This window comes from Aquarana catesbeiana, linkage group LG06, assembly GCF_042186555.1.
Source record: "Aquarana catesbeiana isolate 2022-GZ linkage group LG06, ASM4218655v1, whole genome shotgun sequence".
NCBI classification, from domain to species: domain Eukaryota; kingdom Metazoa; phylum Chordata; class Amphibia; order Anura; family Ranidae; genus Aquarana; species Aquarana catesbeiana.
Genome location: NC_133329.1, coordinates 158,074,524 through 158,093,623, shown reverse-complemented (window position 1 = coordinate 158,093,623; position 19,100 = coordinate 158,074,524). Strand labels below are relative to the sequence as shown.

General features: G+C 42.0%; 1 protein-coding gene across 1 annotated transcript; it reads right to left on the bottom strand.

The window, feature by feature from the left end:
• Window positions 1-8,067: 8,067 nt before the first annotated feature.
• Window positions 8,068-18,068, bottom strand: ITPRIPL2 (ITPRIP like 2). The gene has a single exon (XM_073591115.1). The coding sequence runs from the start codon at window positions 17,131-17,133 to the stop codon at window positions 15,643-15,645; it is 1,491 nt and encodes a 496-aa protein (XP_073447216.1). The 5' UTR covers window positions 17,134-18,068; the 3' UTR covers window positions 8,068-15,642.
• Window positions 18,069-19,100: the final 1,032 nt, after the last annotated feature.

Below are 19,100 nucleotides of genomic sequence, written 5' to 3'. Positions count from 1 at the left end.
TAAATATCTAATAAGGAGATAATTTTGAAACCCCTTTATCAAATTATTATTTTTATTTGCTGTCTTTATTATGTTTGGACAATGTCCCCTCCCCTTCCTGTCTCAAACATATAACAGGAAATAAAAAGAAAATCTCTTGGTGATTGAAATCGCCTCTTATAAAATTGTCATAGCAACAGGTGTCCCAGTTGGAGAATTTTCTATATCTTCTATATCTATACAGTGGGTATAGAAAAGAATCAACCCCCTTTAAAATAATCACATTTTGTACTTTGCAGCCTGAAATGAAGACAGACACAGTTTTTGTTTTATCCAGCTTTTTTTACTCACTGCAACTTATAACATCCAAATGAAAGATATAACATCAACATGTCAGAAATATATTTTAAAAATGTCAAAAACAGAATCACTGACTTGGAAAAGGATCACCCCCATCTAAAAATGACTTGTAAACTCAATTGGATAGTTAATCACCTTCTCAAGGGCACACAGACCATAGACCATTTAAGCTGTGATCAGCTGTGGTCATTTTAATTAGTTCAGCATGAAAAGAGCTTTCCTGGAGCATTTCAGTCCCTGGTAGTGCAACTGAAGCATACAATCAACTATAGGTGGCAAGGCACTGTCAAAAGATCTCCAGGATAAAGTTATGGACAGGCAAAAGTCAGGAGATAAATACAAAAAATGAAATTCAAAGGCTTTATCGATGCCTAGAAGCACAGTGAAGTCTATTAAGAAGTGGAAGGTATTTGGTACAACACAGACCCTCCCTGGATCAGGACTTTGCTCCAAACTGGAGGAATCTGGTCAGAGAAGCTACCAAGAGGCCTACAGCAAATCTGAAGCAGTTGCAGGAATTTATGACAAAGAGTGATCATTGGGGTTGATTTACTAAAGGCAAATAGACTGTGCACTTGACAGTTGCATTCTACAAGTGCAGCTGCTCCAAAGCTTAGTAAATGAGATAAAGCTTCACTTTGCAAAAAATTGCATCCAAGGCATTTTTGCTTGCACATGATTGGATGATAGAAGTCAACAGAGCTTCTGCTCATTTACTAAGCTCCGGAGCAACTGCATTTGCAGAGTATAACTGCACTTTGAAAAGTGCACAGTCTATTTTACTTTAGTAAATCAACCCCATTGTGTGCATGTGACAACAATATCACAAATTCTCCACAAATGTGGCTTGTATGGGAGGGTTGCAAGAAAAAAGCCTCCTCAAGAAATACAGCTTTGCTAAACGTACCTTGAAGATTCTGAGGCCACATGGAAAAAGGTGTTATGGTCAGATGAGACTAAAATTGAATTATTTGGCCTCAACATCAAATGATATGTCTGGTGGAAACCCAATACAGCTCATCATCCAAATAACACCATTCTTACAGTAAAGCATGGAGGTGGTAATATCCTGTTATGGGGGTGTTTCTCTGCAGCAGGGACTGGAGCACTTGTCTGGATAGAAGGTAAAATGGACGGGGCAATACACCAACAAATTCTTGATGAAAATCTGCTGCTACACATTGGTTGAAGAAGAAAAAGGTGAATGTCCTTGTATGGGCTAGTCAGAGCCCAGACTTAAACCCCATTGAAAATCTGTGGATTGACTTGAAGACTGCAGTCCACAAATCATCACCATCAAATTTAACTGAAATTGAGCAGTTCTGCAAAGAAGAGTGGGCAAATATTGCAAAGTCTAGATGTACAAAGTTAGTGTAGACATATCCAAACAGACTAAAAGCTGTAATTAAGGGTGGTTCAACAAAATACTGACTCAAGGAGTTGATCCTTTTTTCAACTCAGTGATTGTGTTTTTTATCATTTATTATTTTTTTCTGACATGTTGGTGTTACATCTTTCACTTGGATGTTATAAGTTACACTGGGGGAGATTTACTAAAGTTGGAGAGTGCAAAATCTGGTGCAACTCTGCAAAGAAACCAATCAGCTTCCAGGTTTTATTGTCAAAGCTTAATTGAGCAAGCTGAAGTTAGAAGATGATTGGCTACCATGCACAGCTGCACCAGATTCTGAGTGCTCCAGTTTTAGTAAATCTGCCCCACTGAGTAATCACAGCTGGATTTATAAAACAAAAGATGGGGGGGGGTCTAACCCCTCACCGCTCTATCCAAAAAAATTTAAAAAATTTACCTTTACATACGTTTTTATTAGGAACTATTGTAGATATGTCACTTATCTGGCTGCAGACTATACAGAATTACAAATCTGTACACACACACATATTAAGTTCATGTTTAATAAAATAAAAAGAGTATCCACCATGTGCCAATAATGTTCTCTTTATTTAAACTGTGACATCATTTAAAGTCATTTTTGTACACGTTTAAAAAAATAATAAACATCCATTGATAATATATACAGTATATATTTAAAATAAAAGTTTTTTTTTATATATTCCACTATGTACACTTTAATAACAGCAATATTTTATCTTTAGTCTTATTGATTCATAATAATCAAAGTGTCTGAATGCAGAATTTCCTGCTCTGACTATAAATACAAATTAACTTTTTTATTTTCAAATTTGCGATAAATGAAAACATTTACATTTGAAAAAGGACTCAGCATTATGTGCAACCCAGCAAGATTCTCTTCCAGACACTTAGATAAACAAGGCCCATTATATTATTTCAAAGTAAAAAAATTGCCAAACCTAAAAAAGTACAGATGTTTCTCAATAAGTACCCCTGATTTACCTAGAATAATAAGTAAAGAACAATATTAACAAAAATAAAATCCTTTACACAATATTGGCTGAATAAAGTGAATACAGCTGAACTGAGCTAAGAGAAATGTACTCTTTTCGTAAATCTATAGCATTTAAAGTGGTTGTATACCCTTATTTTTATTTTCTACCTACAAGTAAGCCTATAATAAGGCTTACCTGTAGGTAAAATTAATATCTCCTCAAACTGTACGATTGAGGAGATATTCACTTTGCATGCAGCCGCTGACGTCAGCAGCGCATTCGCTGTGAATGCCCGGCTGCCGGACCTTGCCAGGAAGAAGACTCCCGTGCGCATTGCCTCTCACAGCGCCGGAGCCACAAACCCGAAAGAAACGCAGAGGGCAAAATGTCAGCTCCCTCGGCGTGGACCAGGCTATGAAACGGGGACCTCGTTCTACGGTAAGTATTTCATAATGAGCTCATTATGCCTTTGCCTTTAGGGCCCTTTCACATTGGGGCGGGGGCGGCGGTAAAGCGCCGCTATTATAAGCGGCGCTTTACCGTCGGTATTCAGCCGCTAGCGGGGCAGTTTTACCCCCGCTAGCGGCCGAGAAAGGGTTAAATACCACTGCAAAGTGCCTCTGCAGAGGCGCTTTGCCGGCGGTATAGCCGCGCTGTCCCAGGAGCGGTGAAGGAGCGGTATACACTCCGCTCCTTTACCGCTCCGAAGACGCTGCTAGCAGGACTTTTTTTCCCGTCCTGCTAGCGCACCTCTCCAGTGTGAAAGCCCTTGGGGCTTTCACACTGGAGACAAAGCAGCGGCACTTTCGGGTCGGATTGCAGGCGCTATTATTAGCGCAATAGCGCCTGCAAACCGCCTCAGTGTGAAAGGGCCCTTACAGGGTTTTTTTTTTACATGTGCGGGTATACAACCGCTTTAATATTAGAACAAATGTAATGATTTATAATAAAATTGTGTAATCTAGAATAGTTATATCTTACTGTCTAACAAGATAAAGAAAACACTATACGATTACATCTATTGCATCGTTTATAAAATATTTGGTATATATGAGTTAAAAATATTTAAATATATAAAATTAAATCTGACAAGAAAATATATATATATATATATATATATATATATATATATATATATATATATATATATATATATATATATATATAATGTTAGTAATTGTTGTTTTATTTTATAAAATGAGGTATTTCAAATAAAAATACTATAAATAGGTAGCTGAAATTTAAATGGCCTGACTTGATCTTTTTTTTGCCAGGAACAATTTTAATGGGAAACTGCAAGCAAATCCAGCAAAAGTAAAATAAGTGTGGTGGACAAATGATGTACTTAGTCCCTGATACTGCTGTTTAAACTGAGCAGCAGGCCTTTCTGTAATATAAGTTGGAAATCAATAATTACAAAGAATGACAGAATCAGATCATCATGTAGAAGTAGTTCTCTTACCCTTAGATGCAGTGGCGGCCCGTCCATTAGGAGAGCCCGGGTGCCGTCCCCTCTATCCACGTCCGCTGCCCCCTATTTATGCGTCCAGCCCATTTCAGGCCACTGGACGCATGAATTACAGCGGCGGGGTGTTTTTTTGAAGCACCTGATTAGAGCCAGAGGCTCTAATAGGCTTCAAAATAGGGTGGGCTCAGGGTGCAGGGCATTGCGCTATGAGCCCACCCAGGTGTTACAACAGCGAATGAATATTGGCTATTGAAACACTGACCCTCAACCCGGCCAATCAGAAGCGGGTCTGAGACCCTTTTTCCGATTGGCCGAGAAGAGTCCCAAATGGCCGCCAAGGAGGAGGAAGGAAAACGGATGCCGCTGCGATGCCCATGGAGAGCAAGGGAAGGGGAAGCCGCTGCCACCGAGCTGGGGAGCCCGCCGGTGAAGCCCAGGAGAAGCGCTGCCCACCATAGATGGGGTAAGTACTCCAGACTCGACCCAGCGTGGGGGGATACTGTTTGCCACCCCCCAAAAAAAAATTACCACCAGCCGCCATTGCTTAGATGGTCCATAGGGACTCAGATATATTTGAAGCTAAACTCCAGCTGTACTTTCAGGCTTGCCCAGTTGTACAAGCTCCTCTCCTCTACTGAAATAGCTTACTCTGATTTCACTGTACACTGTGAGCTTCTCACAGTGTGCAGTAGAAGCTGCAGCAAGTCAAATAGACCCTGCATCATTTTCTGGTTGGAGGATGTCCAGCATCATCTAGCCATTCCTTTCATGCCTTGTTATCTCTGCCCCACCCCTTTCATTCATTGGATTTAAGTTATTTCAATAATGGAGTCTCAGGATACAACAGTAAAAGGTATGTACCACACACCAAAGCATAGAGAGCATGGTCAGGAGTATGTAATGTACAACATACATTACATAATCTTGACTATGTAAGCTGTGTCTTATATTGCACACTCCTGACCACTACGACTGCATACTGTGCTATACATGATATAATTGCGATGCCTGCTCTCTTTTCAATAGCCTGTATTTTACATACTCCTGACCACTGCACTTTGTAGGCTGTGTTGTACATTACATACTCTTGACTGCTTAAGTCTGTATACTACGATGTACTTTGCACACTCCTGACTACTGCACTCCCACCATGCAGAGTGGTCAGGAGTATGCAACAGTCCAGCATACAGAGCACAGTGTTATATAGTATGCATTGTGTAGCCCATCATTCACTGTGTAGCATTTAGAAGTACTGTCCAGCGGCCATTTATATGTAACATATGACAGTAAAAGGTATGTGACATATACCACAACATACATATTATAGTGGTTCTGAATATGTAATGTACATGAATCAATGAGCACTCTTCTTTCCAAAGCAAAAATCCCCTATTCCTCAGTAACCCCACAAAAGCAACCATTTATTGCTCACCTGTGCATGCCTCTTTCATTGATTACCTTCACACCCCCCTGGTCAGCACTCACCTCTACAACCCTTTTCTACAGTACACCTCTGCACCGATCCTACCCATCCACAGCTCACGTCTGCACACTCCTGTCTACAGCTCATCTCTGCACAGTCCGGTCCACAGCTCACCTCTGCACACTCCTGTCTACAGCTTATCTCTGCACACTCCTGTACACAGCTCATCTCTGCACACTCCTGTCCACAGCTCATCTGTGCACAGTTCTGTCCACAGCTCACCTCTGCACACTCCTTTCCACAGCTCATCTCTGGACACTCCTGTCCACAGCTCATCTGTGCACAGTTCTGTCCACAGCTCACCTCTGCACAGTTCTGTCCACAGCTCACCTCTGCACACTCCTTTCCACAGCTCACCTCTGCACACTCCTTTCCACAGCTCACCTCTGCACACTCCTTTCCACAGCTCATCTCTGGACACTCCTGTCCACAGCTCATCTGTGCACAGTTCTGTCCACAGCTCACCTCTGCACAGTTCTGTCCACAGCTCACCTCTGCACACTCCTTTCCACAGCTCACCTCTGCACACTACTGTCCACAGCACATCTCTGCACAGTCCTGTCCACAGCTCACCTCTGCACAATTCTTTCCACAGCTCACCTCTGCACACTCCTGTACACAGCTCATCTCTGCACACTCCTGTCCACAGCTCACCTCTGCACACTCCTGTCCACAGCTCACCTCTGCACACTACCGTCCACAGCTCATCTCTGCACACTCCTGTCCACAGCTCACCTCTGCACACTCCCGTCCACAGCTCATCTCTGCACACTCCTGTCCACAGCTCACCTCTGCACACTCCCGTCCACAGCTCATCTCTGTACACTCCTGTCTACAGCTCATCTCTGTACACTCCTGTCCACAGCTCATCTCTGCACACTCCTGTCCACACCTCACCTCTGCACACTCCCGTCCACAGCTCATCTCTGTACACACCTGTCTATAGCTCATCTCTGTACACTCCTGTCCACAGCTCACCTCAGCACACTCCTGTCCACAGCTCACCTCTGCACACTCCCGTCTACAGCTCATATCTGTACACTCCTGTCTACAGCTCATCTCTGTACACTCCTGTCCACAGCTCACCTCTGCACACTCCCATCTACAGCTCATCTCTGCACAGTCCTGTCCACAGCTCACCTCTGCACACTCCTGTCCACAGCTCATCTCTGCACACTCCTGTCCACAGCTCACCTCTGCACACTCCCATCTACAGCTCATCTCTGCAAAGTTCCGTCCACAGTTTACCTCTGCACACTCCAGTCTATAGCTCATCTCTGCACACTCCTGTCCACAGCACATCTCTGCACAGTCCCGTCCACAGTTCACATCTGTTCCCCCAACCTGCAGCTCAAATCTGTACACCTACTCCTAAGCTCAGCTACACACACCCCTCGTCTACCGCTGCACACTCCCCATATACAGTTTACCACTGCACAAACACACATTTACAGCTCACCTCTCCATTGCCCCATAACTTATCTTTGCCCCCTTTACACATTTTACCTAAGCACCTCCCATCATCTGAAGCTTACTCCAATTCACAGCTCTCACCTTTGCAGCCCATATCTATCGCCTCTGCACACAGCCCCTACCTTATAACTCTCACCTGTGTACAAACTCCTTCCAACAGTCCTTACAGCAGTTTCCGCTAGCACCACTTTTTTACATAGGTGCAGGATTTTTTCTTTTACAACACAGTGTAGTCCTACCTCCTGCTTTGCCTGGGCAGCTCCAACTGTCAAACCTGTGGCAAAGGTTTTGGAGCACTTCCCCTGGCTCTCTGCTACATATCTGAAAGGTTGCATTTGGGAACAAAAGCCTGCAACAGCTGAAGCAACGCACAAATCAACAAAAATGGACCCAGGGCACTCACGAACAGATGTGCCATGTGCTAACAATGCCCCTCATAAAAAGCATCCGGCTGGCCCCTCTCACCAACCATAATCTGCCTGCATTGGCTAGAACAGTGTTTCTCAACTCCAGTCCTCAAGGCCCCCCAACAGGTCAAGGTTTCAGGATTTGCCTCAGATGAAACGGCTGTGCTAATTACTAAGGCAGTGAAACTGATCAAATCACCTGTGCAAAATAATGGAGAGCCTGAAAACATGACCAGTTGGGGCGCCTTGAGGACTGGAGTTGAGAAACACTGGCCTAGAGAATACCCCATAATGACAGCTGGATATACAATAAAGTATGTAATGAAATAAAAAGGTTTAATTTTAAAGCTGAATTAGTATGTTAATGAGGAGGAATGGAGAAACCATGGAGGGCAAAATATAGGGTACTATAACTCAAATGTTTTCCGACTAAACAACATGCCCATGTTCTCCATCAGGTTTTAGAATCATAGTCTTTATTGGTAATACAATTTTTTTGTCCAATGTAATATAATTTTAACCTTTCAATCTCTTTACGCTACCACTAGTTTTATTATTAATACTAGTTTTAGGACATAACTCAAAATTATTTGGATGTTATCTTCATGCTTCTGTACACCACAGTATGTTGTAACCATAAATTATTAGCTGTTGCTCTATCTTCCTTTTCCTTCTTAGCTCCAATGTTTCCCCTTTACAATATGAACATGTGTAATCTGTCATTTTTTTATAGTAAACATAACAAAAACATATTTGAACTAAAATGGTTCCTGGAATTATTCTGGTGTGTATTGACGAGGTCTTGCTATCCTACTACAAAATAACTTCTATGTACTATGCTTCCTTAATAAATTAAGGGGGAATATTCTGAATTGAATTTGATAAATAAATACAAAGCAATTGAAATGCTGTACATCAGTGTTTCTCGCTAGCTTTCTGTGTCCCCTGTGTGCTCCCTGATTCATTGTCCAATAAGCAGGCATCCAATTAGGAAAGCTGCAAAGATTTTTGTCTTGAGTTCTGCCTTAACAAAAACAAACACCACACAATCTGAGCAGTGCTCCTGGCCTAGCAAATGCTGAATATTATATTATTATTATTACTATATTATTTTAATTGCGAATAATAATGAATAACCTGTTGTAATAAAATTATGTCATTAAAATGTGTGTTGAACCACCAGTGTTATATAAATGGCTGTTGGACAGCTTACAACATTATTATAATTTATATTGTTTATCGTGTTTGTGTTTTAATTTCTCTCACTGGTGCAAATAGATTCTGGGGCCATCAACTTGTAGGAGTTGATCAAGCAACAGAATGCAGTCCTTTAAATCAAGACTTTGAACAAGTGGAGACACCTTTGTATGTGTAACAGACACACTACTCTGACCTAATTACCCATTTACACCAATTCTTACTTGCCAGATTTGCATGTAATTGCCCTTTAAATTGCCACCAAGAATGAATTCAAACATGTTACTGCTTTTTTAGACAATATAAAATTGTCTGTTCAACTGGAATGTTCCCTTTTTATTGAAAAAAAAAATGAAAACCCCTTTAGCCTACCACTTTCTTCCCAATCTTTTTTTTTTTGGAGATTGAAGAAAGCTGACAACTGGAAGCACTGCGGTCATTGGAGCAGATCTCAGTCACCATGATAGCAGGGGTCAAGGTAATCATGGTTTGGAGTTTACTGTTCCACTTTTTCAGGTGAGTGGTATATGCCTTTTATTATTTATGATCAGAAACTTGTTAAAGCTAATTATTTAATGCTTTGTAGATTTGGTTGAATCTTTTTTTTACATTCCAGAGGTTTAGTCGTGCATATTCCTATAAAAAAGATCTATACTAACTAGAATAAGAAAAGGAATAAAACATATTGCAACTGGCACAAGATTGCTAGAACACATAGCATTCAATCATATTGATGTAAAATAGTCCTATAAAACTTGACCTTTTCAGTGACACAACCAATTCAAGTGTTGTCAGGAATTATAGGATGGTTTAAAGGAAGCTAATCTGAAACAAAGTGTTAATCTACAAACATTTGTTTGATCTTCACCTTTTTTATTATAATTATTATTATTATTATACAGGATTTATATAGCGCCAGCAGTTTATGCAGCGCTTTAAAATATATCTATACTGACCCATAGACAGGGCAGAGCCATGTCACTCCAGCAAAAGCTGGAATCTCTGAGCATGATACTAACCTGGTGTCAATCTGCTATAGTAAATCCGTACCAGACTGGTGGGGGTACGGATGGTAAGAACCTGTCATTACAGTACATAAAGTTGATTTGCACCTTATAAGTCTAACATACAACATTTTCTATTAGCAAAAAATTTAGCACTTTTATTTAAGAAGCACTGTATGTCTTGTTTTTTTTTTTTTTATGAAGGAACAAATAACATTTCTAGATCAATCTAGCAACATTAAAGTGACACTAAACTCTGATTTAAAGAGAAAAAAAAAAAAAACTTTATTCAAGTATGTGTTCTTAACTACAAAAAGTACCTTCAATTGCTCTCAGCCACCTCCAAATCTCCAACTTTTTTTATGCTGCTTTAATCTAACTTCTTGTTCAAGGGTGGCTAGATTCGTCCTCCATGGTCCCACTGTATGTAGAAACCTGGCCACATTCTCTTACTCACTCTTAAAATGGACAAGGGACTACGTACTATGGAATTTGCAGTGTTCATAGAATAGTGCACATGACCATAACTAATGTGCACTGTTCGTTCCAAACAGACGAAAGATAGGTGGAAAAAGAGAGGTTTGTGAGCTCACAGAGGATTATACAAGGTGACAGGAAAAAACACGGGGGTTGATTTACTAAAACTGGAGAGTACAAAATCTGGTGATGTGCATGGTAGCCAATCAGCTTCAAATGTTGTTAAATTAAGCTTTGACAGTAAAACCTGAAAGCTGATTGGTTTCTATGTAAAGCTGCACCAGCTTGTGCACTCTCCAATTTCAGTAAATCTCCCCCTCAGTAACAACAATTTAATAAAAAATAGGGCCATTGAGTGGTGAATGCAACAAGTGACAGTAGTGGTGTAACTTAACATGAAAAGAGTTAACTAGAGTTCAGTTCAAGTGTACACAGTGTATGTCCATCTTTGAGTTAGAGGTCCGCCTTAAGGTAGAGTTATCTCTGAAAGCAACCTCCACCCTGTCCCAGGGCATTGGTAAGCATGGTACAAGTAAAGGTACCCGATGTGTAAGGCAGTGCCCCTATCCTGGGTGCCTAGCAAGACCTGGGAAGAAACCACCCTGGGGTATGCCTCCTATGTGACACACATTGGCCCCCACGAGAAGGGGAACATGGAGGAGGTACCACCCGCCTACCCTACATGTGTATGGGTTGTTTTTGGAGAATAAGGTTATTGTTTAATGTCACTTTAAATTAAATATTATAATTGTACCTCACTTTATAGTAATAGTGCAGAAATACCATGTAACCATTTCTTGTTCCTTGAAATTCTCAGCTTTAACATATTACTGTACATAATAATGAATAATCCAGGACATACAAGTAAAATCCCACCTAATAAAATGGTAATGTAAAACAGTTGTTCAGCGTCCCATGTGTTACATTAAAGTTTTTTCAAGGTAAACTAAAATCTAACTACATATTGCAAGGAAGCCTTTGTGAAACTGGCATCAACATTCCATTGTTATTTAAAATGGCTAAAGTTTGACCCCAAGACATAAGGTGCTCAATATATCTTATTGACATGCTGCATATTAGTATATAGAGGATGATGAAAAACCTGTTCCTGGGACAATTGTCTAAGGAGGGGATCCCCCTAACATCGTAGATATTTCTTCTCACCTCCTGTTACATACTTGGGACAGGAAGGGCAAGAAAATCTCCATAATGGGACAAACATAGCAAAAAATAAACGGACTTCCTCTATCCAAAACAATACATAGTTTTGAAATATTCATCATGGAAAATAAATACAGTACATGATTCACTTTTCTCTCTACCTTCCAGGAAGTGTACTCCCATCTTTCCCTATGTCAACTGACAGACACAGCTTTGAATACATGTTCATGCCTTGTCTGGCACTAAAAGGTTTGGTTACATTAAAAAGGACCTAATTTAAGGATCCTCAGAGTAAGTAAATAGATTCAATATAACCTCTATAGCCATCATCCAAACTGTCAAATGGGATAACAAGTAGAAGCAATCAGTAAGCTACTAATATTATGGGTTTTATGAACCTGTAATTTGCCCATTCGGGCAGGGTAAGAGGTTCACTGGTTAGAAGATATGGTAGGGAGCCTTTATTAATTAGCATGGCCACTCTGTCATCCTATTGGCCCTTCGGATGCCACGAAATTTCATGTGTAGTTTCCAATCATACATTGGGTCAGAAAATACACAGGACTAAGAAACCAACCCCACATGACTGCACATAGGTCTGCTGACCAGCCACTCAAGCACAGAACATGGTATTGTGTGAGGTAGGGGATAGATTAACATATGCCTCCCCAAACCAGAGATAACAGGATGGCAGAGGAATGTGCTGAAGATAAGTAAAGACTGTTCACCATGTTAGCTATGCAGCAAGTCTGTGTGAGCAAAGTACAAGTCATAAATTTCACAAAATTTTCCTTAATCTGAGTTCTCAGCCAACAAGAATCAAGCGAGCATCTAAAAGGGGTCAGTAGGAATTTCCTTCCTGAAACCTGTATGTCCGCAATGCCTAAATGAAGCACTAATCAGGTTGTTTCCTTTTATATGCATCTATGGTTTGATTCTTTTTTATGTCATTTAAAAATATGTAAGTAACTGGACAAACAAGTTATTCTGAATAACAGAAATCCTAATGCACATAAGACCTTGATGTAACAGATGTGTCTAAAACAAGAAATTCTTGTGCTTATAATTGTAAGAAGCTTTGATGTTCTAAACTGCATACACACATGAAAAGAAGAACCTGCCTTGCTGCTATGTATAACTTTAAGCATTCTCTTTCTTTTTGACTATAGTCCCAGTAAAGCTACTAATAGGTAAAACATTTGATAAAGTGAACGAAGTGAAGTACAGGTTGCTGTTCCAAAAGACAAACAGCTTGTGCACAATGTTATTCTTCAAGAAAGCTTAAAGCCCAACTCTAGGCCCATCCTTTTCATGCCTTTGTATTTCCTCATACCCCTTGTTATAGGCTGCAAAAACAGATGCCATTGGCAGTGTGTGTCTCTGCACCCACTCCAATGACACTGCAGATGACTGGCCAGAAATACAGTGGTGGCTTTTAACAAGTTTGCAGCCAGAAAAGCTTTATGTACTGTATCTGTAAAATATATTAAGGGCTATAAGGGACTACAATGATATGAAAGGATGATGCACAGAGGTTGGCTTTAAAGCTGGATTCCAGGAATGGATATTTTTATGTTGTTACAATGGTCAAGCTTGAACCAATACAAGTATGTAGATGTCATGCCTGCTCAATCCCTGTACTAGATCCCTAGAAGTCTCTTCCACTAAAGTGATCACTGCAAGTTTCCAGATCCCATATTGAGCGGATGTCCTGCTTTTTAGTGAACACAGGTGGTTGCTTGCTCATTTCATTAAATGCAAAGTGTTCTCTAATTAGATGGGGTGAAGAGGCGGGGCAATGACATCACAGTCTCTACCTCATCTCCCCCAGCTTTCACAAGAATCGGCCAGATATGGGACGTGAAAACTTACATTAGTCCAAGTTGGACAAAAGTAACTATACAAAAATATCCATACCAGGAATTCAGATTTAAAATGTTAGTAAAGGCTAGCACTATCTATTACTAAAAACAATCCCTCCCCACTCTCCTCCTACCTATCCTACATACCCCAAAAAGATCTGTGTTCTTACCTTTTTAAACTGGTCAGGTCACGTGATCCACTCCTGTAGGGAGAGCTCAACAACGACTGAAATTCTCAGAGCCATGAAATCACCCATGGACTTCCATGGCGCATCCATTGTCAACACACCTTCCTCTCTCCTCCAGCAGCTGCTCACTGACACAGGGGAGCCAGAGCTGCTGGAATACTAGATTAAAAATAGGTAAGTACACAGATCTTTTTTTATACTGGGTATGCAGGTTACATAGGAGGGGGGGGGGGACATTTTTTAAGAATAGTTAGAGTTAGCCTTATTTTGCACTTTAACTATAACTCTATATTACCCCATCCATGCCCTTATGCTGTCATGCACATAATATCATAATCATATAGACTGCATTACATGCGTCCAACACTTTGTAATTATTTTCACACATACTGTATGTGCTGATGATATACATGTTGTAATGATGTATAGATTTGATAAACTGTACTCAGTACAGCACTGAAGTTTTAATACATTCCCCAGTGAGTACAGCAATATGCATCCTTCCTGGGAAAGTCTTCAAAATGGCAAACGGCCAGACAGGAAGCGAGTGAAAATCTGCAAATGGGACAGGCAGAAATGAAAGAAAACTGACAGAGGTTCTACACTTCTCCTACTAAAAAAAGCGTTTAAACTTCTGTCTGAGTTTATTGCGTAAAAAACCAATAGGTGTTGTAACCTTTCCCCAGTCCCCATCCAAAACTCATCTGGACATACACCATGCAGTCAACAGATGTAATTTTTAACCATCACAATATGACATTTTGTCCAGTTATTTATTGTTCTCTTTTAGATATATAAATATAAAAGGGAGTCAGACACATGGTGGGGTAAAGTTACATAGAATGATATAAGGAATAATAGTTTAAGTAGGCTTCACGTAGATGTAGTTAAGCATATACCCATGCGATTGCTGCGTTCCATGTGCAGGCAGTCCCATTCATGTCAATTGGGACACAGCTGCTGCTCCCAATTTGACAACCATGTGGGTGTAGGTACATGCAGGTTTATGTCCCCAAACGCACAGACAGTATGAGTACAAGGACATGCACCCACATGCATCCGCACCCAAACGGATGCCAAATTGGGAGCAATGGCTTTGTCCATGCAGCCGCTGCATCCCAATTGACATGAGTGGGACTGCCTGGAACACTTGTGCATCCTGAGCAGGCAAACATGGCCCTCGCATGGGTGTACGGCCTGTGTGAACGAGGCCTAATTTGAACCCATGCATTGTCCATGCAAGTTCACTTTAAAGGCTCATTCATACATGCAGAAAGAACAGTACACTGTGAAAAATTAGCATACAAAAATTAGAAAAAACTTATTATGTGAAAAATTAGTGCATCTCTGCTTTCTGCAGTGACAGGTATTTGGGTACACTGATAACCATGCAACTTGAATTTGTTCACTAAAGACTGCCATACAGGGCTCAATTTCCAACGTATTTGAGTCATGGTTGCCCCTGTCGGCACCACCAGGCTCGACAAAAGGGGTTGGGTGGAAAATTGTCATCTGAATAGCACCTGAAACTGATCGAAGTGGCTGTCAGAATACAACAGATGGCAGGGGAAGTTCATCTGTTTACCTCGTATGGAGTAATCTGCAAGATTTCTTTGGTTCAGCCCACAGGGTGAACAAAAAAAATCTATGAGTATATAGCCAGCTTTGAAGTCAGTGAAAGACATGCTGTATCTGTCCACATCCTGCCACTGAAATGTTGAAGTGGAGAAGAAGTGGCCAAGCAGGCCGCACGATGAAGATCTTGGGGATCAGATTTGGAAAGGGTGCTAGGGATGGTGTTTGACCTAGTAATGATAACTTTAGTAAAAGTACAGTACTTGTGAAAGAAACTTGAACAGTATGAATACAAAAAAAAAGGGCATTTTAAAAATGTTTTGCATTCTTAACATTTGGACTTGAAGCAGCTCTAAAAAAGCCACTTTTTGAACAAAACTTTACAGTCAAAACCTGCCTCACTGCGCATCAATGTTCTATAACTGCATTACAAATACAATAAATATTACAAAATGTGCAAAAAGCATTTCTATTAAAAACATTATTTTACTGCAGTTTAGTAGAACCACTTTACCATGGGATTCTGGCATTTTGGAATTTGGTACAAATAAAATAAACATCTCCCTGCAGTGCACAGCCTTTAAATACCAAAAATAAAATTTACCCTGATTTCATCCAATTTCCTTGTTTTGGAATACCACTCAGAGATGTGAATGTTTGCACCTCATAGACTCTCTAATAAAGCTTTTTGGAGAGGAACTCATCCGTAGAATCCGGGGCATTTGGACCCATGAATTAAGAAGCTGAAAACACACTTGGTCCAACAGATCTAACCCATATCCCTCCAGGAGGTTTACTGGCATTGCTTCTTTGAACATTTTTGGCAGGGCAATAAAATTTGGAAGATTGCTGTTACCCAAGAAGAAATGCATCAGCGATTGCTTTTGCAAACATTCTTTCAAGAACATGAAGTAGTCTGCCATCCTCTCCATCAGTAACAAATCATCCCACTTTTCAAATGGAATTTTCAGTAACAGGTAAAAGAGCGCTGTTTTCAAATTATAGGAAGAGAAAATAGATCTCCACTGAGATGTGAATGAAGGTTGGAAGGTCTTGGCATTGAGGTCCCTCAAGCTCTTCATGATCTGTAGGCACTTCAGGTGGCATGAGTTAGAAGGGGCCTGATCTTTAAACCAGTTCAATAACTTTTGCTCATGTTTGGAAAAGTTAATTCCCCAATAGGAATTTAGATTTACGTTCTCCAGGCAGATATTACTGCCCCAAGGTTGAGCTGTTAGGAACACTGAATCTCCCAAGTGAAAAGCTGGTATTAGTCTCACAGACATGGAGATATGACAGCAGACATAATCTGACCTTGGGAGAATTTTGAGGATGAGTTTATCATCAAATACCGAAAGAGTAATGTAACTCCGCTCTTCAAACTGATACCTGATCACGTTTAGGCATCTTTGTATCTTCCAGTGGAACCATTTCTGGACAGATGTAGAAGACAGTGCATGATGAAAGCCTTCCTCTGTGCAGAAGCCATCACTGAACTGCTTGTATGTTTTAGCCCACTCTGACTTTTTGGCAGCTGCTACTCCACAGATCATGGAACCCTGAAGACAGGGTATCAGCTCTTTACACATATCTGAAAAAAACGGTTCCAATTTGAGACTTTGTGGAATCTTAAGTGGCACCAGGATGTCAAAGAAGTCTGGACTGTTAATTTTATGCTGTTCATAAGCGCTGCCAATCTGAACAAAGTCCCCCCTAAGGATGACACCTGTGTCATGCTGCTTGGCTTTGCCCACCCTAATGAGTTCACCCACTATCTGGCTCACATGTGCTTTGCTGTGACCAAGAACATGTGGTGAGAGCCTGATGTGTTGTTCATAAAACGACTCCAGCAGATTTTTCCTGACTTGCTGCTGATGCTTTTGCTGGAAAGTTATGTCCCCACGTTGGCATTTCGGGGGGGAGCTGCAGCATCTGAAGACAATGAAACATAGCACGAGTACCAATCCTAACTTGATGAGAACTTGCAAGCTGCTGAATGATTCCTCCTGGCAGCTCCCATCCTTCTCCTCATTGCTGCTCCTCCTCAAAGTCAGAAACATGCACCAGATGCCTGTAAAAAGGACAACGACCAGCAACCAGAAAACTTTCAGATTAAGTGAATACACTGGCATCCTGTTCCATAGGAAACTCACTCATCCCATGCTGGGCAGGGTGGGTGCTGCTGCCCTTCTTCCAGAAGCCTGGCAGCATGCAAAGTCTGGATCTTTGGGAAATCTTCAGTCTTTTCCCGGCTTGTGCTGCTCTGACCGTTATTCAGAAAGAAACTTCCTCTTCCGAGGAGGGAATAGTAATAGGAGGCTGCGTCATATTTTCTGTGAGCTCAGAGGAAATGCCAATGCGTGGTACCACAGGGGCTAGCTGGGGCAGCGACAGTGCTTTCAGGGATCCCCATAGACCTCCTAGCAATGCCACGCTGTACGCACTGCTGACAATTTTGCTGGCTCCAGGACAAAACGCTTAACTCCTTGTCAGACTCCTGTACAGTACTACATTCTCACTTCCTGCACTCTGCTAGACTAACTCATCTGTTATGGGTTGCTTAATAGTGTGCAGCCAGCTCACAGCTTAACTCTTTCTTTACTATTCAGACCCTGGCCAGATTGTGCACATGAAGAAAACTACACACTCAGCATTGCCAGCTAAAGTCAAGAAAGTTTGTCTGGAATTCTTCAAAGCCTGTTGATGTTTTATCTTTACTCCTACTTAAAGGGAGAGAAATAAAACTTGTATGCTTTTTCTAAAGTAGAAGTCCACTTTATCAGTGCTAGAGAGAATTGCAGCCAAAAGTGTAACTTGATTTATTTTTTTTATTATTTTTTTTTTTTTTTACTTTTGAATCCCATGCAATACATGGCTGCACAGCAGATTTTTGCAAGGGATTCTAAACTCTGCCTGCACACGCTGTCATGATGTCCCTGCACAGCAGCATGGTGACATGCAGTGCCATCCAGTGCGCTGCCAAAATATGCAGATATGCTGCAATTGCCAAAGTGCACCACACCGCAAATCACACCAGCAACTATTGTGTGCCCTAGCAATAAAGTGTATTAATCCAGACATCTCAAGTCTCCCACGAGCCGCGAGAGCCTCCCGCATTTGGCAGGGCGAACTCCCGGCTGTGCCTGTCACTCAGCCACAGACAGACAGAGCCACCCGAATGGCCAAATGGAATAAGGCCGCTCTGTCTGTGGCTGAGTGACAGGCGGATGTAAGGTGCTGTGAGCTGAGGCAGAGGGGGGGACAGCCCATACTGCTGTCCCCAGTCTGCTTTGGCTGCTGCATGGGCACGGGTACTTTTTTTTGTCCGGTCAATTCAGCAGGGAAGGAGGGGGATGGGCGGAGGCAGTGGCGTTGTTATGAAGGGGCAGGGGGTGCAGGCCGCTTCAGGGTGACACCTGTGGGCAGCGGCATCACAAGATCCGCACATCCCCCTGATCTGTGTCTCTCCCTCCCCAAAACGTTTCCCCTGGCTCTCGGCTCAGATCGGTACCCGCCCCTCCAGCTCTCTGCACTGCAGCTCCTCCCACACTACTGTACACAGGATGGATGAGGGAGTCCGTGGAGGGACACGCCGCTGTGCATATCCCACGCTGTTCTGAGGTCTGAACAGTGTACTGTATTTGTACATGGACAAATGCTGTGGGCGCTATGGGAGAGGGGACTACTAGCACAAGTGGAGAGGAGGGGCCTGCACTGAGGGGGTTTATGCTGATGGAGGGGGGGGAGTCTGCACTTAGGGGGGTCTATGCTCAGGGAGGGGGATCTGCACTGGGGGGTCTATACTGATGGAGGGGGGTGTATATGCTGAGGGGGTCTATGCTGATGGAGGGGGGGTCTGCACTTAGGGGGGTCTATGTTGATGGCGGGGTGGCTGCACCGGGGGGGTCTATACTGATGGAGGGGGGGTGGCTATACTGAGGGGGAGGTCTATAGTGTGGGGGGTCTGTACTGATGGGAGGTGTCTATACTGCGGGAAGGGGATCTGCACCAAGGGAGAGGGGTCTGTACTGCAGGAGGGGGGTCTGCACTGAGGGAGGGGGGTCTGTACTGCAAGAGGGGGGTCTGTACTGTGGGAGAG

Excerpts from the sequence above, each read along its gene's own strand:
- ITPRIPL2 (XM_073591115.1), bottom strand. The coding sequence starts at position 17,133 with ATGCCAGTGTATTCACTTAATCTGAAAGTTTTCTGGTTGCTGGTCGTT.